Source organism: Rhinatrema bivittatum, chromosome 2 (assembly GCF_901001135.1).
Source record: "Rhinatrema bivittatum chromosome 2, aRhiBiv1.1, whole genome shotgun sequence".
Classification (NCBI taxonomy): domain Eukaryota; kingdom Metazoa; phylum Chordata; class Amphibia; order Gymnophiona; family Rhinatrematidae; genus Rhinatrema; species Rhinatrema bivittatum.
The window spans coordinates 201639944-201665654 of record NC_042616.1 but is presented as its reverse complement, the minus strand read 5'-3'; the positions used below and the strand labels follow the sequence as shown (position 1 = coordinate 201665654).

The following is a 25711-nucleotide window of genomic DNA, read 5'->3' as shown; positions in this document are numbered from 1 at the left end:
AGGATACTTCAGAGCACCAGCTCCCACTTCCTATAGAAGTTCAAGGAGCTTCACGTCAAATGTATACCACACTGGGGTCTCTTCTAAAAGTTATGGTATGCCACTCATGTTTAATCATAGCTAAATGAAACACCCAGCTTTTCTTGGTTTCTCTACAAGATGTGCTCATCTTGCAGGAAGAAATAGTAAAAGAGAAGCTTATGGCAGTGCTTCCCACTTCACCACATGAAAAACTCTGAAGGATTGTGTCTGGCTTAAGGCAGCAGTGGGGATCAATACACTCATTAACAGTCAGGTCACGCGGCAAATACTTGTGGCATTACACTATATCTTGTCATGAAACAAGACAGGAACTGTTGGTCAGAATGCAAATTCTGTGGATTTTCTTCCTGCTTATTGTAGTCTAGCCTTTTGATCTTACTTGCATAAAAATCAAACATAATAATACTTTTAATATATAACAATATCTGATTTCCATGCATTTCTGACTGTCACTTCCCACAGTCGACACCCTTCAAGATAACCATACTTTTTGCAAGGCCGAGAGGAAAAGTTAAAGCTCTCTCCTGACAAGCTTAAAGAAAAAATCTAGCATGTTTCAAAAGAGTTTGATAACATTTTATTTTGTGAAACTAGCAGTGTTTCCCTTGTTAATGTCACAAAATCACACTTCCTCCCAGTAGGGGCGAACTTGTATCCTGCAGTCGTACACATCTAAAATGTCACAGCTTTTTCATTTGGCTTGTGAGTAGAGGAGAAGTTGGGAGATTCATTCTCTGAAAACTCCTTTACCTTTTCTTTTGCAAGAAAGGCGATCCCTTGCGGGGAAAAGACCAACTTTAAGGTTCTCTTCCCATGCCTTAAATTACATACCTAATCTGTGCCTCAGAAAAAGAAGAAGCTGCAAAAGAATATTCCTCCTGGCTTATTATTATTATTACTTACGGTAAGCTGAGAAGGGGCTGCCGGGAGTCCCAAGGTGATGTTAGGTAAAGAAGGAGACGTGTACAGGCTCAGTAGGTTCATGGATTTTGTCTGATTCAGAAGGCATTGCTGTGAGACCAAATGCTGCTGAGGAAAAGCATAATCGTATTATCTGTACTGTATAAATCCCAGGAAGACTCAACAAGTCTGACACGCTTCTGTTTTGTGCTCCACCCCATAAGCATTCAGTACTGAATCCATGGCTACTGCTGAAATACTTTACCTACCATTGGTCACCTTCTCTCAGGATACAAGTTTAAAGGGTTTCCAAAATGTGGGACTTTTGCACAACACACAAAGAAGACAGCAAGGACCGGATACAACATGTTGTGGGTCTAAGTTTCTGGGACGGAACTACATTCTTTGTAGGTGATCTATCAGCGAAGGAACATCAAAATAATGTGTAGACAGATGTGTTCATGATAGACAGCTTTGAAAAATCTAAAGGATCTCCCTGATCTTTAACCCAATGACTGGACACAATAACTGCCATGATCTTTCCCGCAGCCACACTCACCCGCCCAGTTATAAAGGGAATTTTAAAAGCCAGGCGGACGCCAAAATTGGGAGAATGTGCGCACATGTAGGGCCTTGCGCCCATCAACACGATTTTATAAACCTCCCGTGTGCATTGTGTATGTGCTGTTGTGCGAATATCTCTCATCAGACGAAAAAGGGGCAGGGCATGGGTCTTCCAGGGCGGGGCCCTGAGATAGTCGTGCAAATACCTATGTGCCCAGGCCTAGTGCCATGTCATTTTCCTTCTGCTATGGATAAAGTATAACTTTGAGTAATCAAATTTTCAGGTATCTAGGAAGTGTTTGAGGGGGTCTGGTTTAACTGGTGGGGGGGGGGGGGGGGGGGGGGGAGGGCTGTGCAGGCTAACAAACCAGGAGAATTTGGAGGACCTATCTGTAGACTGGGAAAACTGATGGACAAACTGATGAACCTGGTCATGGCATAGCCACGCGCCTGTTATAAAACTCACTTACGCGGCTCGACCCTGACTTTGCGTGGCTGGGCTCGCACACTTGTAAAATTAGGTGCACATATACATGCGTCGAGGCTACTTTATAACAAGCATGTGCATGTGCATGCATGCCATAAAATTGCTGCGTATTTGGGGGCACGCCACTACACTCATGTATATGTGCGCCCGCACTCCCGTTTCACAGTTATTGTTCCTCCTGGGAATATGCCTGCACGATAATGTTATCTAAGTCTTTGAATCATTCCAAAACTGTTTGTGTTCAGTGCAATACATCTTGCAGTCTTTTTCCTCTTTAATCTCACTGTACACACAGTAGTAAAATTAAAATTTGCTGATGAGTCATGAAATTTTGTAGAAACCGGCTGGCTCCACTGACTTCAATGGTTGTGCATCTAGTTGCTGCAGTAGCTGGCACCATCGTTTCATGATAAATGCTGGCACTGTAGCAGTCAAATTCGCATGCATGGTCTCACCAGCCATTTGTAAAGGAACTTTTTCTGATTGCCTTCCGAGCACCAGCCTTTCCTCATCTTTTCTCTTTTGCTGAGGGAGCAGTTCTCCAGTGACCGATTGTGTCATGCGCAGACACTCGCTGAGCAATGGTGCGTATCTATGGACATAGAGCATTTGAAAGCCAAAACTCATAATTTAGGTATGCTTTTGGTCTCCAGGTTTTCTATGAAATCATAGATACAGATAGCTCCTGTTTTGTGATTAAGGCTAGTTTGGCATTAAGGCTTATAGTATCTGAAATCGATTTTCAGACAGTAGTCCAGCTTCTGATTATAACCAAGATTAACTATTGCGATGCCCTTTATGTAGGATTGCCTAAGAAACTTCTAAGGGTAATGCAATTGGTCCAAAATGGGGTAGCTCAGGAGATAACGGGAGCTTCTGTGATCATAAAACACCAGTTTTGGAGTGCCCACGTTGGCTGCCGATAACTGATAGATTTCAGTTTACAATGTCTGTTTTATTATTTAAGGTATTACATGTAGACTATCCCCTTGCAGAAGTGGCACAGGAATATACTACTTCTCGAGTTTTACATCCAGTAGACGGAAGATTATTAAAAGTTTCTAGCATTAAAATATTTTTGTGCTCGAAAAAGGGCATTTTCTATAATAGGACCAACAATATGGAATAAAATGATTAGAGATTTAAGGAAAGAGGAAGAGTTGAACATTTTTAGGAAGCATTTATAAACAATTCTTTTTAAACTGACATATGAGATTTTATTTTATGTTTCATGTGAATTCTATTGTATTATGTTTTAAATTATGAGTGTTTTATGTACCCCACACAGATCACTGAGATTGGATGATGCGATCTCCAAATATAACAAATAAGTAAATAAATACCCATATTTTTATCTGATGCAACTAGTATTGCTTATATGACAGCACAATATGCTTGAAGCAGGTTACAAGATGTGGGACCTGTCATACTTTGTTCTATTAGAATCGCTTGAGTTGGTGTTTAGATAATTAACCAGGCAACAGAAAAATATTTATGGTCTTTATGTCAATAAGAATAATTTTTAGTTTCAGAGCATTCTTTTCACAGGACAGAGAGTGCTTATCTTTTCATTAGAAAGTGACTGGAATTGTATGGATTGAAATCATGTCAACCCACTTTGAAGTTTCTTCAAGTATAAGTCTGCTCTGAGTTCACTTAATTTGGTATGATCATTATGAATCCTATCATAAAAAGAAATCTCTGTGTTTTCCATTTAATGTGGCAGGAATCTTTTTGAAGCCCAGTAGGTATTTGCCATCACAGTTTTTTCAACATGTGGCCTGGCCTGCACTTCCTTGAATTACACTTTCTGTCTTAACTCATGCTTCCCCTCTCAGAACTGTTGCATAAAAAGAGGTGCAGAGGTCTTGCTAGAATTCGGGGCTTTAGCATGACATGGTCCTCAAGGGAACATCACCACTGAAAGAGAATACCCTGTGTAGCAGTACGACAACAGTGCCTGCTTTCTTCCCAAACAAAAAGCATATGGGACTCCAATAATCGACCACCTCCAAGAAGGATACAATGCACTCGGGCCTTGACTAAATAAATATAATAACTTGTCAAGCATGTTGTGAGTAGCTGTGGGTTACAAGCCTGGGATATCAATTAACTCAAGAAAATAGCTATTGCTAATACAGTGCTATCAATGGAGAACTGTGCAGCTCCAAAACACAGGATGTTATTGAAAAACATAACCTTTTCAGTGTAGTTTGTTTGCAGATGACATGTATGACTAAGACAATAACAGCAGTACACCAGATGAGCAATCTTCCCTTGAGTGTCTTGGGAATAATAATGGGTACTATGAAAAATAAAGGCATGGAATGGGGCCTGCTTGCACAGAAGGTAAAAGGTGTTAAATTACACTCACATACATCAAAAATATGGCCCATTATTGTGGAATGCCATAAAAAAAATCCTGCAAACAGGACAAAATTTAACTCTTAAACATGCTGAAAGACCTCTATGTTCGGTTACAAAGCCTCTGAAAAACAGTAGTATGCATTTACCAGAAGAAAAAAAAAAAGATGGAATTACCATTTTCTGTCTACGATCTCTATTGTCTACTTTTAATGTAAGCATTTTCTTTCAGTAGTTACTAAACACAGTTGCACGCCGCATGTGAGTTTAGGGCCAGCTTTGAAATCCACTGATTATATAGTCTATTCTTGAAGAACTGCCATCTCTCTATTCAGGCATTTTTTTATAGGCCAAAAATGTTTGTATTATTCCATTGTCTTTCTTCTAAAAATCTTATTTTTATGCATTACTTTGAGAAATTATGGCTGACTCTTAAGAGCTAACATATTTTGATGTATTTTCTCGTAAATAAATAGGTTCTAGGGTGAATTTAAGAACATTGAACCTCAGTACTTTGTTGCCAACTAACTTTGGATGGCTGCTAGAGGATAAGGAAGAAATGATAGTGTATAATATCAGGCACTAATATGTGAACAACACTTTATTTTTGGGTAATGAGTGCATCACAAAGATGCTTGTTTTCACCCATAGCAAGTAATGCTATGGACAAATTAGCAATATGTCCTAAAGTAATTATGTAAAACAATTGGTGGCTGAACAGTAACTTTGCAACATCTCTGTCTCTGATGTGTCAGAGAGTGAAACACTCTTTAAGGTGAATTTTAAAAGCCCAGCACGCACTGAAATTAGGGGATGTACAAGGAAGTCAGGCTTACGCATGATGACCGTATTTTCAAAAGCAACTATATACGTGTGTAAATGCCACGGAGCGTAAATCTCAAAATGTTCCAAAAGGGGCGGGGATTGGTCATGGTCTGGGCAATAGGGATGTGAATCGGAATCGGAATCGGTTCGTATTCCGGTTCCGATTCACATGTGGGTTTTTTTTCATCGAGCCCGATCGCGGTTTTGTTTATCGGCTGCGCCCGAGCCGATAAACAAAAAACCCACATGTGCACATGTGCACAACGTGCACATGTAAGCAGACAAGTTATAAAATAACCGTGTCCCTGGGCACAGGCGTCAAAGTACGCCCACACACTGATTTGAAAGTTATCGTCCCTGGGAATATCCTGCTTCTTAACCTGAATTTGGGGGCCCCAAAAAAGAAAATATGTTGAGTGAACAAAGATAAGTTTTAGATATTAAAATCAGAGGGGGTTTTTTTATTGCTAATGTTTAGTATTACTTCTGTGATCTTGATGTTATTTTAATTTTAGATATTTTAGATGCTACATATTTTATTTGTCTTTTTATGATTGTTGTATTTTGTAGTCATTTTGGTGTTGTAATGTGATTTTATCTATTTGTTCTTTTTCTAAATATTTATTTTTTTTAGTACAGCACCTAGCGCTCAGGCAGTTGGCAGCTTATAAATCATAGTAAATAAATAAAGACAGATTTGCTCTCCATAATTGGAGATTTTGTAAAATTTGCTTGCTGTTAATTGGTATAACAGCAGAATTTAGGGACGTACAGGCCAAAGATTTTCATTTCAGTTCATTTTGGTTCCTTTTGTGGAATATTTTTGTTTGGCTTGGTTTTCTTTTTGTTATTACTTTAGTTTTTTTCATGTTCTAAAGTTTGCGTACTTAGTTCTATAGATGCGCACACAAAAAGCATTTTGTGCACGCACGATGGAAATTGTACATACAAATTGGCAATACAAACAAAAACAAATGCAAGAAAAATGTTTTGTTCCTTTCATAGCACTGCTTATTTTGTTCATTCCATTCAGATGAACTAAACATTCGGCTTTGCAGTCCAAAAAATGCATTTCTTTCAAAAATAAAATGCACACCCCTGGCAGAATTACATCCGCAGTGACAGAAATCAGTGCTAGTAGAGTTAAGAAGGATCTCTTATGTTTATGTCCTGTGCTGTGTTTACTACCTTTGCATGCACTCTTGTAAGTCTAATGTTACTAGGGATGTGCACAGTGACGGATATAGGATTTTTGGCATCCATAGGCATTGTTGGTGTTCTTGCCCCCTGTCATTCCCCTCTTCCCTATCCCCTCCAAGGTTGGACAACAGGGGGCAGAAGGTCTAAGGTACATTCCCCCCTAGTTTCCTGTTGTAGCTCAAGGGTATATCCTTTGGCAAAAATGTAATCATTCTGAAGCAAATTGGCAAACATAACCATCTTTTATATTACGTTATGAAACTAAAGTAGTTTTGTACTATATTTATATATTTTCACTGGAAGGCAGCAAATCTTCAGCTAGCCTCCTGCCCCTCCCCCTCCCCCTCCCCAACTTTGTGCTGCCCTCCCAGGCCTAGTATACTTATTGACAAATCCAGGTCTGGATGTGGAGAATTAAAATATTTGGTTCAGTTTGTTTTTTCTTTTCTTTTTTTTCATTTTAATTTGGTTCATTTATTTTTTTTCAGTTCAGTTCATTTGCCAGACAGAAAAAACCATTAAACAATAAAAGAAACTCCAAAGAAACAAACACCCCCCCCCCCCCCCAATCCTATATCCTTGCTGGAGCCTGGCAATGAAACTTAAACCTGGGCCTAGGCCTGGCACCAAGGTCTAGACCTGGTGCTGAGACCTAGGCCAGGTCCAATACTGGTGCCAAATTCTAGGCCTGATGCTGAGGCTTAAGCCCAGTGGCAAGACCTAGGCCTAGGCCAAGCCCAGCACTGAAGCCTAGGCTGGAGCAGAGGTTGTAACCCTCCCCCTCTGTAAAATTGCTGAGGCTGGGGAGCTCCAACTCTGTCCCCATTTTTCCCCTTCCTTGATCTGCTGAAAATGAGCACCAGCATGGCATAGTCACTACTGCCCTGGACCTGGTGCTTTAAAAATGGCACCAGCAGGCACAATTTTGATGTTCAGATGTAAATTTCTACAGCCATACATCACTGGAGAAAGGCACTGAAGTGACATTACTTGGCTCTGTCCTCCAGGTGGACAGCACCATTTTTAAAGCACTGGGACAACATGGGCAGGAGTGACTGGTCCTCACTCTTGCCTGTTTTCAGTGGATCCAGGAAATGGGTAAATGGGGGCTAGAGTGTGAGTTCCCTAGCCCTGCAATTTTACAGAGTGGTAGGGCTCGGCCCCCAATGTCAGGCCTGGCCTGGGCTTAGGCCTCATTGTCAGGTCTGGTTCTTGGTGTCAATGCCAGACCAGGCTTAAGCCTAGGATTCAGTGCCTAGCCCTGTCTTGGGGCTAGGCCTGGACACCAGGAAGGCCCAGCTAGGGCCACTGGAGGCCTTTATTTTAAATGCCACATATATGAAAATACCAGAAGAGTTTTGGTATTTTGTAGGATGCTATTTTATATTTGTTTCATTTGGAATTAAAAATGGCCTCATTTGCTGCATTTTTGGCATTCATTAAAAATGAATGTAAATCCTTACTTGCTACATGTTCACTGCATTCTCAATAAGAGTGCTCCTCGGAGCTCTGTATCACACTCTCTGTACTGGCTTGCCCACAGAAGCAACCTACTTTCTTTGCACAATATGCTGTTCTTTGAATACACAGATGGTTTAACTTAAGCTATTATCTTCAACCTTGCAAACAAAATATGTTTATTCACATATGTACCAAATATAAACAACAACAAAAAACCTCTCTGAATCTCCTCTATAAAGCCTTAAGTATCATGCACTAGATCAAGAAATCCTGTCAGTAAAATAAAAAAGTTTTTATCTGGTCGTTTCACTTAAAAAATGTAATATATCTCCTAGTACAGAAGATTGTGAAAGGAAGGTTGGTATCAGAAAGAAAAAAATAGATTTACATTTATGTGCACTCAATCTAGCCAAAACAAGCATGCATTGTTACATTCTTGTCACTCCATTTCCGAGGGCAGTCATAACACTGGTGGGGCCACAAATTAATTTGTTAGTCTCTGGAGCTGCTACTCTCAGGCTTGCTCGTTCACACATTTCTATCCTTCCCAGGGCCTGAGTCCTTTGTTAGTGTGGGGAAGATAGTCTCTTTCAGGGCCCAGAATGACTGGGTTGATAACATACGCTCTTCTCTGGGGAGATACCCTGACTTTTCCCCACTGTGAGTGCAGATTATGCCAATAAAACAACAGAGTCTTTGGTTTAACTACCGATGGGTAATCAGGTGAAATGATGGCACAACTAAAGTTTTCAGCGCTATAGTAATTCTCAGATAAAAGTATTTTCCCTCAATCTGTGCAGGGGTCTCTATCACCAGGACTGAGAGATACTCAATTTTCAAGGAGTGGAGATAATAAGGCTCCCAGGTGGGCAGGGTATCCTTTGTTGGGACAGGAGACACCTCCAATCTAGTAAAAATGGAAAAAATTAAGTCTTTGCATGGAGAGTCAAAATCCTCTCTTCTCAGGGCTGAAGACTCCCACGGTTGTCTGTGGCAGACTGCACTATAGAAATCCTTAGAAAACTGTAAAAGTCTGGTCCCAGCTACCTGAGGCCGGTTCACTTTAATACAAGGCATTGTGGGTGCAGGGTGGCTTCACTGAGCAGGACTATATTAGACTCAGAGGAGAGCAAAAGAGGCCCTGGGGAACATGAGGAGATAGCAGCTCCATTTAAATACTGCTTATTTCTGTGTTGGGTGTGAAGTATTTATTTATTTATTTATTTATTATTTTTATATACCGATGTTCCTGTATAAAATACATATCACACCGGTTTACAAGGAACTAAAACTGTCGCCTCGGGGGCAGAATACATTGAAACAAATAACGATAGCTAACTTAAAGAAAAATAAAAGACATAATATAACTGAGATATGGTGATAAGCAACTTCTTTATACACTTTGAATGCTGATAATAGAAGTGTGCAAGAGAAAAGCAGGAGTTCAGAGTGTAATCTTTCCTCCAGCCAGCCACAGACTGCTCGTGCTGTGCCACAGTGTCCTCAGAAGGTGTTCAGATGAAATTGCTCACTGTTAATAGAGCTTATCTTTAGCTGTGTTCTAGCATTCTAGATGGGAGGGATCTTCTCAGGAACCTGCAGCCCTCAGTATTCCTCTTCAGGCAAGAAGGGGTAGTGTAAATCTTCCTCCTGGTTCCTCCAAATAAAATTATTTCCCATGAACTGAGTAAAAACACTGAAAGGTCTTTGAATCAGGTCACCATCATACCTCTGGTCCCGAAAGAGTTTGCAGAGGGGCAGGTCTTCCTTACCCTGGGCCCCTCCAGGGAGAAGGTACACCATGCCCTTAACCCAGGCAACACCCAGGGGTCTCTCAAGGCTTTCTACCACAAAAAAGGCACAAAATGCCCTGGTAAAAACAAAAGGAGGTAAGCGCAACGAGTCAGTTAGTGGACTGGTAGTGTAGTCTCCTCACCTTACTCAGGATCCCCTGGGCAGGGTTTGCTTGGATCCTCCAAGCAGGCCCAAAAACCAACTCAGAAAAAACACGCCTGACTGCCACCTAACAAACTCAAAGCATGTCCACATTTTCTCAGTAGAGAGCTGCTATAAATACTGTCCAAGGGGAAGGCCATCCCAGCACCGTCAAAAGGGAGAGTTCGTACTGAATGACACCTCCCTCTATCTCTAACCTACATAGAACTAGCTGACAAGAGTTCACCCAGACCTTGATGGTAATGAGCCCAGGAGGCTATTGCATTCTATATTATTCAGGCTGATAAAGCTCATAAAAATCTAGTGAACCTCCTATAGATGCCTTGTAAAAGCCTTGCTTCTGCTTTATAAACCAATTCTTCCATCTTCAATACACACGGATCATCAGAAACTGTTTTACGGTAGTTCTGCAATGGATAGTGTTTTTTCTGCTATTCGCATTCTCTGTTTATAAGTACTTGCTTATTAATTAGGCATTTTTATACACCAAAATGTCTGCTAACTTCAGTATGGCAAGCTTTTCCACACTAAAAAAACATGAAAAAAATTGCCTTCCCAATATTGTCATTTTCTCTTGAGAAATAAGGAAAGCAATATTTCATTGACTTACATATAATGCTATCAAATTTGGATCTCTTGTGAGGGAATATCTAGCCAAGTGCAAAGCGATGCACATAGGAAAAGGTACAATGTTAGGTTTCAAATTAGGAGTTACCACCCTGGAAAAGGATCTCAGTGTCATCGTGGACTACACTTTGAACTCTTTGTCTCAGTATGTGACAGTGCTGGAAAAAGAAAACAGAATGTTAGAACTTATTAGGAAAGGAATGGAGAATATCAAAATACTTCTGTATCATTCCATGGTGAGACTGCACCTAGAGTACTGTATACAATTCTGGTCACCATATCTCAAAAAATGTAGCAGAACTGGAAAAGGTACAGAGAAGGATGACCAAAATGAGAAAGAGAATAAAGCAGCTCTCCTACCAGGAAAAGCTAAAGAGATTAGGACTCTTCAGCTTGGAGAAGAAATAGCTGTGAGGAGATATAATAGAAGTCTATAAAATCATGAGTGGAGTAGAATGGGAAATGCAAATCAGTTGTTTAATCTTTTCAAAAAATACAAAATTAAAGGGCATTCCATGAAGTTATTAAGTAGAACATTTAAATCAGAGAAAATATTTTTTTCACTCAACACACAAGCTCTGGAATTCATTGCCAGAGGATGTGGTAAAAACTGCTATCTTAGGTCGGTAAAAAGTGGTTTGGACAAGTTGCTGGAGGAAAAATACATAATTGAAAACAAAGTAATAATTCAAAATTTGTTTTTATTTAGTCTAAACGTTTTTGTATTTTGTATATTATATACGTCATGTAACAGTTGCCAAAGCCAAACTAACTTTAAAGAATCACTTCATAATCAAAATTTTAAAAAAATCCAAACAATCTTTTATATAGAAATTTTGGCAATTGCAACCAATATTCCAGTCTAAACAAAATGCAATCAGTATGAACAAACCTATTAAAGAAGATTCAACTAAAATTGAATTAACTTCTATTGAATTAATTAGGAACGTGCATTCATTTTTGGGTTTTTTTTTGTTCTCATTTTTACTGCGCGTAGGAATGGAAACTTTCAAACTGGCGCGTGTGTGCACATTTGCATGCATATGCTGGTATGTGCCTAGGTACGTGACCATTTTATAACGTACACATGCATATGCATACATGCTATTAAATAGCCTGGCTGCACGCACATGGGTGCAAATCTTTAAGTGGGCACACACAGGTGAGCATAAATCGTGGAATTTTAAAAGGGACGCTTGCCAATGCCATTCCCAGTTCATCCCCAGTTTGCCCGGTTAAGAGATAGGTCTTCCATCCACCCCTGGTTTGATAGCCTTCACTCCCCCCAGTTAGCCCCGATCCTTAAAACTCTGCAAATCTGCCTAGTTTTATTTAAAATGTAACTTACATGGCATCTATAGCAGAAGTAAAGTTACACAGCAAAGGGCCTCAGTGTCGTGTCAGTATTTAGGCACATATCTTAGGTTCACGCCCCAAAACTCCCATGCAGATTTTTGTTATGCCTGTTACCATCTGTTGCCTGTTACCTTCTGTTATCTATTCAGTGTTATATGTAAAGCCTGTTGCTGCATTATGTTTTACTGTAAACCGAGGTGATGTTGCAAACGTGCCGCGGTATATAAAAATCTCATATTGATTTATATTTATATCTAGTTTTCACCCCCCTGTTTAATGTACTCTATTGGTTATATGTAAGGGCCCCGCCCAAAAGTTAATCTTGTTCCGCTGTTATATGTAAGGGCTCCGCCCAAATGTTTTTGTTTTTTGTAAACCGATGCGATGTGTCAACGGATGTCGGTATAAAAGAGACCTTAAATAAATAAATAAATAAATAAAGCCATTAAATAAACAAACAAATAAATAAATAAAACCTCTTTTTCGAAACTTTTGAGATAAGCACGCTGTGGGAGATACACGTGTATCTCAGCTTCTTTTAAAATTTGCTTGGTGCTCACAAGTCCAACTTCTTTGTGCATCCCCTAATTAATGCATGCATCAGGCTTTTAAAATTTATCTCTAAGATGATAACTTTAAAATGAGCGTGCATGCGGCCATATTTGCATGCACGTAGGCACATGCTCACATGCGCTTGAATTTTATATCATCCGTGCAAGTGTGCGCACAATATATAAAATATGCTTAGCGTGTGTATGTGTGCTCCTAATTTTAATCAGGTCCATTATTCGCATAATTTCTTTAGGACTTGTCAGCTTTTATATGCAAATGAGCACTTTTTATAAAATATGCATGTGAAGGAAATTCCCAGTTTTACCAATTAGTGCATCAGTTTGCCCAGTCTATCTCTAGGTCATCAAGACCCCTCTGGTTCTTCAGCCTGCACCCTCCTCAGTTTATCCAGACCCCTCACCCAGTCAGATTTTGGCTATAGAGTTTTATTCTCTTACACCTGCTAATTAGCAAAAGTAAACATGTGTAGGTAACATTCCTACTCGTGCTGCGTTCGCAGGTTATAAAATTGTGATTAATGCATGTAAATGTCGGTCCTGCCCACGAATGCCCCTGACTCTCTCCAAATCCACCCCTTTTTTTTTACACGAGCAAAGTTATTAGCACATTGGTACTTGTGTGTGTATGCGTGGTGTTTAGAAAATAACTCTAGCACGAATAAGTGCTGTTTGTGCACTCATCTGATATTTTGTGCCCACACATCGCTTTTAAAATTCACCTTTAATTGTTTTAGTGAGTACTAACATGATTTAGTGTGCACTAAAACGAAAACAAAATCTAAAAAATGAATAACAAAAGCCACAAAAATGAAACAAGCTGCAAAAACCTGAAAATTTTTTTTTGCTGCACATCCCTAAAGTATATCTCGCAGTCCTACAGAAGTACTAGTACTGATAGTGATTTAATTTAATTTCAGATTTCTTTTCCACCTTTTGAAGTTAGCCAGCCACTTCAAAGAGGATTACAATATGAGTAAAGAGTTTCTGTAACACAACAGATCACAGAAAAATTGCAAGAAAATGAAAGGGTTCAGGTATTACAATCACAGTCATTGCAAGCAGAGCTTGAATATCAGTGCTTAAAGATTTGATGCTCTAATTGGAGAATAAAAATAAGTTGGGATCATGTTATCACTGACCCTACAATACTATGAATCCATTTCCAAAGAACATCTTTGAGCAGAAAAAGATTTGAACATGGCTACTATAGGAAAACATAGAATCCAGGGGGTTATTTTATTGAGTAGAAGTATGGAGACATCCAGGAACCTCTCTGTGGGAATCTGCACAAATCCATGTGCTTCAGTCTGCCCAAATGTAACTGATTCATACATTGCTAGCTTCTATATTAATAGTGTGTTGGATAAGATAGTGAGGTTGCCATGTTAGTCCAGTTGCATGCAATGGACTAATTTTATACATTTCTCCAGCTTGTTTTCAGAAGCCAACTCTTTTCATCAGGTCAGAAAACAACCCATAACAGTCCCATGGTAAAATAGGGAGTTGCTATTTCAATCTGCTGCAGTGCTATTGATTTCAGTAGTGCCAGTCATGAGTTACTACAGCAAAATCCATAGGGTGCTGCAAAATGCCAGCACCTTGCACAGAGTCCAGAGTACAGTAATATAATATAGCACTGCTCCTCAGGTGCCCCTGGAAGCATTCAGACATTTCACTCACTCCCATAGCTTTCTGAAGTATTACATTGTAAAGTGCTTGTCTGACATTGAGAGAAATGGTACCATATTAATTCACATTGTTGTTCTTGAAAGGAGCAACAATAATTGCAATTGTCCCTTATAGTTGAGGCACATTCGCCAATGTAACAATGAGAGATTTATCTGGTGTCAGGCACCAGTGGGTCATAGAAGTTTTGGCAGAGTTTGAAAATGAAAAAATGTAGCTGCCAAACATATGCTAAGTTGGTGAACTAAACGGAGGGCGTAATTTTACACTCTGCTCAAACCCAATGCTTCTGCGTTTCCTACCAAGCGGTATGAGACAAAGACACATGTTAGCCATCAAAGCAACTTCTTTTTTTTTTTTTTTCCAAACAACAGAAAGGCTACTAATCAGTGTTCAAAGGTCACACACCTGCCCCCTGGATCACAGTTCATACACAATTAATTTATTATGGGAGAGGGGGAGTCTTTGCTGGAGAGAAAGCCAGGATTTGCTGCTTCTGAAGTGAATGTCCTGCTGCTGACCCAAAGAAATGCACTTTCTCCCTCCCCGCTCAAGCTGTCTAAACTGTCATCTATCCTTTAGCCCATATTTGTCAACAGAAAAGGTTAGGAAGGGAGCTCATTTTTCTACATGATATTTGCCATATTTGCAACAGTGCTTCACTGAGCAAAGCAGGATGGCAGAATAAAGTGCAGAAACACTAATCTACAAAATTTTGTAGCAACCAATTAAAAAAAAGAGCGGACTTATTCAATAAATACTTTGTTATAAGATCAAAATGAGATAAAGTCCTCTTTCAATAAAACATAGTAAGTGCAAGTTTGTTTTCTTTCTGAATATGATTTCAATACCATTTTTTTATTTGCCTGGTAGGGATGTGCATTCGTTTAGAACGAATTAGGCAATTTCAACAAATCCCCGAAATTTTTTTCTCGGGTTAGCGCGGGGGGGGGGGGGGGGGGGAGGGGCACATTTATTAAAAAAAAAAAAAACCAACCCAAACCCAACCTAACCCTTCAAATGTACTTAATTACAACCCCCCCACCATCCCGATTCCCCCCCCCCCCGACTTGCTGAAAGCCCTGGTGGTCCAGTAGGGATCCTGGGAGCGATCTTCCAAAATGGTCCACCCCGAACCCGAAAACGAATCGAAAAAAAAAATTGTGCACATCCCTATTGCCTGGTAGCACCTCCTTCTTCCAGACAGAACCAGAGCTGGGATCCTTGCACCATAAGCCTTCTTTCACAACAGCCCCAGGTTATCCTCTCTTTTAATTGACCCTCCCATGGCAGCTAATCTGATGAGTACAGCAACAGTGCTGAGACTGGAAGCTACAAACCAGGACTCTTTCTGGAACCCTCTGTCATGAGGTCTAAATCCAGCCACCAGGTATCCCCCCTTATTGATGATCCTCACTTCCACCCCTCCTCAGAGGCTCTGAACCCTGCCTCACAGCAGCCTCAACCTCAGCCAACCTGTTTCAGGAATCAAATTGGGAGCTTTGGTATGGAAGTGCAGGAGCTGCTGGGCTGGGTGGGCCTCTGTACCATTTTCTGTTAGTGACTCAAATATCAGAAAGTTTATAAGAACATAAGAAGTTGCCATACTGGATCAGACCAAAGTATCCTGTTTCCAACAGTGGCCAAGCCAAGTCACAAGTACCTGTGGCGACCAGAATTGCACACAGTATTCAAGGTGCAGTCTCACCATGGAGCGATACAGAGGCATTATGATATCATCCCTTTTATTTGCCATTCTCTTCCTAACATTCTGTTTGCTTTTTCGACAGCCACAGCACACTGAGCCTACGATTTCAATACATTATCAACTATGACACCCAGATCTCTTTCCTAGGTGGTAGCTCCTAATATGGAACCTAACATGGGTTATTTTTCCCTACATGCCTCAGCTTGCACTTATCCACATTAAATTTCATCTGCCATTTGGATGCCCAATTTTCCAATCTCACAACGTCCTCCTGCAATTAAACACAATCTGCTTGTGATTTAACTACTATGAATAATGTTATGTCATCTGCAAATTTGATCACCTCACTCATTGTACCCCTTTCCAGATCATTTATAAATATATTAAAAAGCACCAGTCCAAGTACAGATCCCTGAGGCACTCCACTGTTTGCCTTTTTCCACTGTGAAATAATAGACCATTTAATCCTACTATCTCTTTCCTATCTTTTAACCAGTTTGCAATGCACAAAAGCTCATCGCCTCTTATCCCATGACTTTTTAGTTTTCTTAGAAACCTCTCATGAAGGACTTTGTCAAATGCCTTCTAAAAATCCAAATTTGCCACATCTACCTTTATCCACATTTATTCACCACTTCAAAAAAATGTAGCAGATTTCTGAGGCAAGACTTCCCTTGGGTAAATCCATGCTGGCTGTGTCCCATTAAATCATGTCTATCTATATGTGATTTTATTCTTTATAATAGTTTCCTGGCACAGAGGTAAGGCTCTACTTTGCACAACGGGGGTGAATATAGGACCAGCTTAGAGCAATCAATGACAAAAGAGTCCTATGTTGATGTTAAACCATCAAAGTGGCCAATCATAATAGGCATGACTGGTATTCTCAGATCTTCATTTGCCTTATCAATAATCATTGGCTAGTCAAATATATTTTGTATCTTTTTTATTTTTTTATATTGCAAGTAAACAAAAATTGCACTATCCTCTGTTTTAGCATTGATTTCATTAGTTTTCTCATCTCAAACGTCAGACTAAATGGCCTGTAGATCCCAGCCTCCTCCTTACTTCCACTTCTATGAATAGAAAACAACTGCCCTTTTCCAAACCTCCAGAACTACTCCAGACTCTAAAGAAGCTTTGAAAAGGTCAGCCAGCCCAACTGTCAGGACATCTCCGTTAAGAACATAAGAACATAAGAAATTGCCATACTGGGTCAGGCCAAGGGTCCATCAAGCCCAGCATCCTGTTTCCAACAGTGGCCAATCCAGGCTACAAGTACCTGGCAAGTACCCAAAAACTAAGTCTATCCCATGCTACTGATGTTAGTAATAACAATGGCTATTTTCTACGGCAAATTGATTAATAGCAGATAATGGACTTCTCCTATAAGAACTTATCCAAACTTTTTTAAACATAGCTACACTAACTGAACTAACCACATCCCCTGGTAACAAATTCCAGAGTTTAATTGTGCATTGAATGAAAAAGAATTTTCTCTGATTAGTTTAAAATGTGCTACATACTAACTTCATGGAGTGCCCCTAGTCCTTCTATTATCCGAAAGAGTAAATAACTGATTCACATTTATCTGTTCTAGACCTCTCATGATTTTAAACACCTCTATCATATGCTGCCTCAGCCGTGTTTTCTCCAAGTTGAACAGCCTTAACTTCTTTAGTCTTTCCTCATAGGGGAACTATTCCATCCCCTTTTTCATGATGGTCACCCTTCTCTATACCTTCTCCATTGCAACTATATCTTTTTTGAGATGCGGCGACCAGATTTATACACAGTATACAAGGTGCAGTCACACCATGGGGCAATACAGACGCATTATGACATTTTCTGTTTTATTCTCCATTCCCTTCCTAATAATTCCTAACATTCTGTTTGCTTTTTTGACTGCTGCAGCACACTGAGCCAACAATTTCAATGTATTATCCACTATGATGCCTAGATCTCTTTCTTGGATGGTAGCACCTAATATGGACCCTAACATCAAGTAACATCACTGAGAAAATTGTCCATGTAATACTACTCTCTGTTTCCTGTCTTTTAACCAGTTTGTAATCCACAAAAGGACATCGCCATCTATCCTATGACTATTTTATTTTCTTAGAAGCCTCTCATGAGGAACCTTGTCAAAAAAAATACAAATACACCACATATACCAGTTGACCTTTATCCACATATTTATTAATCCCTTCAAAAAAGTGAAGCAGATTTGTGAGGCAAGACTTGCCTTGGGTAAAGCCATGCTGACTTTGTTCCATTAAACCATGTCTTTCTATATGTTCTGTGATTTTGATATTTAGAACACTTTCCACTGAAGTCAGGCTAACTGGTCTGTAGTTTCCCGGATCACACCGGAGCCCTTTTTAAATATTGGGATTAAATTAGCTATCGTCCAGTGTTCAGGTACAATGGATGATTTTAATGATAGGTTACAAATTTTTACTAATAGGTCTGAAATTTCATTTTTGAGTTCCTTCAGAACTCTGGGGTGTATACCATCTGGTCCAGGTGATTTACTACTCTTCAATTTGTCAATCAGGCCTACCATATCTTCTATGTTCTCCATGATTTGGTTCAGTCCATCTGAATCATTACCCATGAAAACCTTCTCCGGTATGGGTACCTCCACAACATCCTCTTCAGAAAACACCGAAGCAAAGAAATCATTTAATCTTTCTCCAATGGACTTATCTTCTCTAAGTGCCCCTTTGACTCCTCGATCATCTAACGGTCCAACTGACTCCCTCACAGGCTTTCTGCTTCGGATATTTTTTTTAAAGTTTTTACTGTGAGTTTTTTCCTCTATGGCCATCTTCTTTTCAAATTCTCTCTTAGCCTGTCTTATCAATGTCTCACATTTAACTTGCCAACGCTTATGCTTTATCCTATTTTCTTCTGTTGGATCCTTCTTCTGATTTTTTGAATGAAGATCTTTTGGCTAAAATAGCCTCTTTCACCTAAACTTTTAACCGTGCTGTAATCATTTTGCCTTCCTTCCACCTTTCTTAAAGTGTGGAATACATCTGGATTGTGCTTCTAGGATAGTATTTTTTTTTTAACAATGTCTATACTTCTTGCACACATTTTACCTTTTTAGCTGCTCCTTTTAGTTTTTTTTCAATTTTTCTCATTTTATCAAAGTTTCCCTTTTGAAAGTTTAGAACTAGAGCCGAGGATTTGCTTACTGTCCCCCTTCCAGTCATTAATTCAAATTTGATCATATTCTGATCACTATTGCAAACGGCCCCACCACCATTACTGCTCTAACCAAATCCTGTGCTCCACTGAGAATTAGATCTAAAATTGCTCCCTCTCTCATTAGTTCCTGAACCAATTGCTCCATAAAACTGTCATTTATTTAATCTAGGAACTTTATCTCTCTAGCATGTCCTGATGTTACAGTTACCCAGTCAATATTGGGGTAATTGAAATCTAAACACACACAGAAAGAGTCAGTGGTAAACCACAAAAATAATCTAATAGCAAAAATTGTGGAAACCAAAATAATTTAAATTGTAGCCTAAGAAGGTGTCAGCAAGCCTGACATTATATGTCCTTATCATAGACACTAACCGGTCTTTTCAATCATCCACCTTCATCATTCTTTAATACTTCAAAAAAAAATTTTATAGAGATTTTTTAGCTTTTAATTAAAATAGTCCTCCATCCATGGACATCGGGATGACTCAGACTCTTAGCAATCAAACATTCTTATCGCCCTACACAGGCCGGTGTTTCACTAGCTCAGCTTCATCTGGGGTACATTACAACATTTTTGATATTTTACAACATTTTTGATGTGCCCCTGATGAAGCTGAGCTAGCGAAACACCGGCCTGTGTAGGGCGATAAGAATGTTTGATTGCTAAGAGTCTGAGTCATCCCGATGTCCATGGATGGAGGACTATTTTAATTAAAAGCTAAAAAATCTCTATAAAATTTTTTTTTGAAGTATTAAAGAATGATGAAGGTGGATGATTGAGAAGACCGGTTAGTGTCTATGATAAGGACATATAACGTCAGGCTTGCTGACACCTTCTTAGGCTACAATTTAAATTATTTTGGTAATTGAAATCTCCCATTATTACTGCACTACCAATTTGGTTGGCTTCCCTAATTTCTCTTAGCAGTTCACTGTCTGTCTCACCATTTTGGCCAGGTGAAAGATAGTATATACCTATCACTATACTCTTCCTCAACAAACAAGGGATTTCTACCCATAAAGATTTGATTGTGCATTTAGTCTCATGCAGGATCTTTATCCTGTTGGACTCTATGCCATCCTGGACTTAAAGTGCTACCCCGTCTCCCAGATGCTCCTCTCTGTCATTGAGATATAATTTGTATCCCGGTATAGCACTATCCCATTGGTTATCCTCCTTCCACCATGTCTCTGAGATGCCAATTAAGTCTATGTCATCATTCACTGCTATACATTCTAATTCTCCCATCTTATAGGCTTGCTGTTGTTCCTTAATTCCAATTGTTTCTAAAATGTTCAATGGTTTATTATGCACCGTTTATTGTATCACCTCCTAGCGAAAGTTAAGTTCTTTGTAAACCGGTGTGATCTATATCCTTTATAGGAATATCGGTATATAAAAATTCTAAATAAATAAATAAATAAATCTTACTTCTTAGACTTCTGGCATTAGCATACAAACATTTCAAAGTGTGTTTTTTGTATGTATTAACATTCTGCTTTTTAATTGATAGGGATAAATTGTAATCTTTTAGCTCAGATGAAATTTTAATTACAGGTACTTGGACTTCTTTTCTTATTATTGGAACCTCACTGTTGGGATGCCCTAATTCTAATGCATCAATAGTATCTTTTGAAAATACCTCCCTCTGAACCACGCGCTGCTGAGTGACTGTTGGCTTTCCCCTTTATTCTAGTTTAAATGCTGCTCTGTCTCCTTTTTAAAGGTTAGTGCCAGCAGCCTGGTTCCACCCTGGTTAAGGTGGAATTTATCCCTTTGGAAAAGACTCCCCCTTCCCCTAAAGTTTCTCCAGTTCCTTACAAAACTGAATCCCTCTTCCTTGTACCATTGTCTCATCCACACATTGAGATTCCGGAGCTCTGCCTGCCTCTGGGTACCTGTGCGTGGAACAGGGAACATTTCAGAAAATGCTACTTTGGAGGTTCTGGATTTCAGCTTTCTATCTAAGAGTCTAAATTTGGCTTCCAGAACCTCCCTCCCATATTTTCCTATGTCGTTGGTGCCCACGTGTACCACGACAGCCGGCTCCTCCCCAGCACTATCTAAAATCCTATCTAGGTGATGTGTGAGGTCTGCCACCTTCGCACCAGGTAGGCATGTTACCAGGCGATCCTCACGCCCACCAGCCACCCAGCTGTCTACATTCCTAATAATCGAATCACCAACTATGATGGCCGACCTAACCCTTCCCTCCTGGGCAGTAGCCCTGGGAGACACATCCTTGGTGCAAGAGGCCAATGCACCACCTGGAGAGCAGGACCTTGCTACAGGGTCCTTTCCTGCTGCACCAGGTTGATGCTCTTCGATCATGAGACCTTCTTCCTCCGAGGCAGAACCAGGGCTACCAGTCTGAAGTTGGGACTTGGCTACTATGTTCCTGAAGATCTCATCTATATACCTCTCTGTCTGCCTCAGCTCCTCCAGGTCTGCCAATCTAGCCTGCAGAGATTGGACTTATCTGAGAGCCAGGAGCTCTTTGCATCGCATGCACATGTACAACTTCTCACCGACGGGTAAAAAACCATACATGTGACACTTGATGCAAAAGATTGGGAGGCCCCCCTCTTGCTGCTGGACTGCTGCCTTCATCTCAATTTTGTTCAGTTCCTAGTCCTATGGGAAAAGGACTGTATCTAATTAGGGTCCTTTAAATGTATTAGTGTATTCACTATATATCTGATAGTGGCCGACAAAGGAATGATCACACTCTCAATTACGCTGGGGAATTCGTGAAGTGAAGTTAAAAGGCTGGGTTTTTTTTTTTTAGTGTGATAGTGGCACCTGCCTATAAATTAAAGGATAAGCTGGAGGTGGGTGAGAGAGGGGTGGAAGGGCTGGGAAACACAAACACACTAACTTCTGTTATTATCTGCCTTACTGACTATTTAAAGCACAAATACACTAAATAATATACCTCAATAGTTTACTTCTCCCCAATACTTAAAAAAAAATTCCCTAGCAGAACTTACTGATTCCTTTCAGCCACCAGCAAGGTGATCCTCTCCTCTCAGTGCTCCCCTTAGTACCCTCAGATGTTTCCCATCCAGCCCCATTGCCTTATCTGCTTTAAGTTTAGTTAGCTCCTCACAAACACGGTTTCTGAAAATTGATTGAAGTTTACCTCACTCCTAATCTTATTAGTGTTTGTTTTATGTGGTCTTGGAAGTACTGCAAGCCTAGGAAGGAGGGAGCTGCCAGAATGTAGTAACATCATTATAAGCATACCATGACTTAGCTATGCAACTTTAGATAGACCGGGAAGAGGAGCTACTTCTGCTGTGGTGGGAACGGGTAGGGAGTTTGCAGGAGAATTGGACATGGTAACAACCACTGCAGTGCTCCACAACTGAGAAACAGCTCACACCCTCAGCGCTCAGCCCATGAGGAGCTCCTGCCAGGTCCTTACCCAGGGAGGGAAACCACAGTTGTTGCCTGCTGGATGAAAAGAAGTGGTGAGGCTGGGGAAGGAAATGGGCAAAGAGGCCAGAGAAAATGAGGAAATGAAGGGGAGAGATAGAGGAGATGGGGAAGAGAGAATAAAGGCAAAGGGGCGGATTTTCAGAGCCCTGCTCGCCTAAATCCGCCCAAAACCGGGCGGATTTAGGCGAGCAGGGCCCTGCGCGCCGGTAAGCCTATTTTACATAGGCCTACCGGCGCGCGCAGAGCCCCGGGACTCGCGTAAGTCCCGGGGTTTTCGGAGGGGGCGTGTCGGAGGGCGTGTCGGAGGGCGGGCCCGAACCGCGCGGTGTTTTCGGGGCGTGTCGGGAGCATTCCAGGGGCGGGCCCGGGGCGTGGCTACGGCCCGGGGCGGCCCGGGGGCGTGGCTGCGCCCTCCGGACCCGCCCCCAGGTCGCGTCCCGGCGCGCAGGAGGCCCGCTGACGCGCGGGGATTTACGCCTCCCTCTGGGAGGCGTAAATCCCCCGACAAAGGTAAGGGGGGGCTTAGACAGGGCCAGGTGGGTGGGTTAGGTAGGGGAAGGGAGGGGAAGGTGAGGGGAGAGCAAAAGGAAGTTCCCTCCGAGGCCGCTCCGATTTCGGAGCGGCCTCGGAGGGAACGGGGGTAGGCTGCGCGGCTTGGCGCGCGCCGGCTATACAAAATCGATAGCCTTGCGCGCGCCGATCCAGGTTTTTAGCAGATACGCGCGGCTCCGCACGTATCTACTAAAATCCAGCGTACTTTTGTTTGCGCCTGGAGCGCAAACAAAACTAGGCCTATTCGCGGAGTATGAAAATCCGCACCAAAAAGTGTAAAAAAAAAAAAAAAAGAAATAAGCAAACTAAGAAAAATACATAAACAGAGTGAAAAACTGGAAAAATGAATGAAAAAATAGTTGGGCAGGGTGGGATGGAGTTTTTCTCAAGTTCTAAAAAATTTGGGCTGTCAAATTAATAATTACAGATGAATTATTAAAACTGAATGCCAAGCCATACCACACTCCACACCACATCAGCAAAGGCTGGGAATTTTTTGAAAATTTTTCCAGTCTTTACTGATGTTGTGTGGAGCATGCTAGGGATGTGCAGACCAAAAGTTTATGTTCATAAGTCCATAAGTCGAAAGGGGGGGTCAATTTCGGTCAATATGGACATATGGAGAATTCCATAAGTTGAGTCTATGTCCATACGTGCAAATAAAAATTTAAACCCCTCACCCTCCTTAATCCCCCCCCCCCCAAGACTTACCAAAACTCCCTGGTGGTCCAGCGGGGAGTCAGGAAGCCATTCCTGTATTCCTTTGCGAGGAGCACGTGATGTCGGCGTCACGTCGGAGTGACGCGGCGTCACTCCGACGTGACGCCGACGTCACGTGCTCCTCGCAAAGGAGTTCAGAAATGGCTATGTTGAATAAGTTGGAAATCCGTTTTCGCCTCATCACTTTTTTAAGTTAAAAAACAAAAATAAGTTGCGTTTTACATTTAAGTTCAAAACGAATGCACACCCCTAGAGCGTGCATGTATTTGGTGTGCTGTGATCTGTGTCTCTATGTGTGATGTGGTCTGTCTGCCTGGGTCTCTCTCTGTGTCTGGTGTGTTATGTCAATGCCTCTGTCTGGGTCTCTCTGTGTGTCTGTCTTCTGTCTGGGGTTAGTGTGTCTGTGTTTTTCTCTGTAGGTGTGGTAAGTCTGTGTCTCTATGCCTGTCTGGATGTTTAGTTTGTGTCTCTCTCTTTGGGGTGCCTGTGTCTGTTGGGTCTGTCTTTCTGTGTCTGTTTGGGTAGGGGGTAACTGTGTCTTTCTGTCTGTGTGGGGTCTCTGTGTCCGGGTATCTGTTGCACTCTATTTGTCTGGGTGTGGGGTGTCTGGGTATGAGGAATCTGTTTCTCCCTGTGTCTATCTAGCCACGTGGTTTCTGTCTCTTTGTGCCCATGTGTATGTGGGTATATGTGCGAGCTTCCTCCTTTCAGAAACTTGAAAATAAACAAAATGGGGGCTTTGAACTACTAGTTGGCAGTGTGGCTGCCTTGTGAATACACTTTGTGTATGTGTATGTGTGTGTGTTTGCATAAATCCACCCGCGGGGAGGTGTGATAGCTCCAAACAACTGCATGAATGCAAGGGTTCAGTGGCTCAAAATGTTTGCTCACTTTTGAGATAAAGACACAAAAATGTTCAATTTTAAGAGATTTGACACTTGCTATGTGCACATCTAGTTTTAAAAAATGAGTAGAATTTTAAAACTTCATTTTGATATCTTCTAGGGAATAGGCAAAATATGGGCGTTTGTATATATTTAAGATCCTAAGTTTTGGGCTTCTGAAGAAATTTAGACTTAAAGATGACATGCTGCATATGGAGTAAGAAAAAATACAGTATGTTTAAAAAAAAACATATGCTCCAATCATGATATCACTATGGAAAATGATTAACGATTAGGGATATGCAGGCCAAAGACTTTAGTTTCAGTTTGTTTTTTCATTTTGGGAAGGGAGCTCATTTTTCGGTTTGTTTAATGTTTATTTAGGTTCAGTTTCCCAAACCAAAATAAATATTAAAAAAAAAAATGAAATGAGGCCGCCCTGAAGTCCTCCAAATCCCTTCCTACCCTGCAAGGAAACTGCGGGTCCCGAACCTACTCAGCTAGGCTAAGCCAAACCCAGCTGTGACTTCCCCGAGCCTCTCTGGCCCTACTCCCGCCTCCCCAAAGAAAGCTGCGGAGCCTGGGCTTACCAAGTTGGGCCTCCCCAGGTTCCTCCAAAAATGTTACAGAGCCAAGCAACTTCTCCTACTTATTCCTTCCATAGGCATTCATGCTGGGGAAAAGGGAAGGAAAGATATCCACTCGCTCTTGTCCTACTGCATCAGTTTCAAGGCTGGCTGACATTTTCTGTATGGCTGTATGTTTGAGCTTAAAGGTTTTCTTCCTCTCATTCAGCCAGCTTCTTTCTCCCTGAAAGCATTTCATCCTCAGCATCGCTGTCATACCTTCTCCTCTCTTCTCCATATTCTCTTGCTCCGCCTCCTCCTCCTTGTCTGAATCCTGGCCCTCTGAGTCAACATTCACCCCATCTGTGCAGATCAAACAGTTTCCCTTCCTCCCTCCCTTTTTATTTTTCTTTGTGGAATCCCCTTTCTATTTCCAACAAGCTTTCCTAAGTTCATGACTTTTATATCTATCATGTTCTTCTTCTCATCTATAGAATCCCTTGAGGACTGCTTCAGTTGCTTCTCTCTGTCATGGAGGTTATTTTTTTCCCATACACCTCTCTCAGTAGACCCCGGTAGT

General features: G+C 41.0%; 1 protein-coding gene across 3 annotated transcripts in view; it reads right to left on the bottom strand.

The window, feature by feature from the left end:
- Positions 1-25711, bottom strand: part of HDAC9 (histone deacetylase 9) — a 993428-nt gene that overhangs the window by 67192 nt on the left and 900525 nt on the right. For 2 of the 3 annotated variants that reach the window (XM_029589041.1, XM_029589040.1), the window contains exon 10: positions 946-1068. In XM_029589041.1, the coding sequence (XP_029444901.1) occupies positions 946-1068 (123 nt within the window). Of the gene's footprint in view, positions 1-945; positions 1072-25711 lie in introns of all 3 variants that reach the window. The other variant, XM_029589039.1, reaches the window with a different exon arrangement.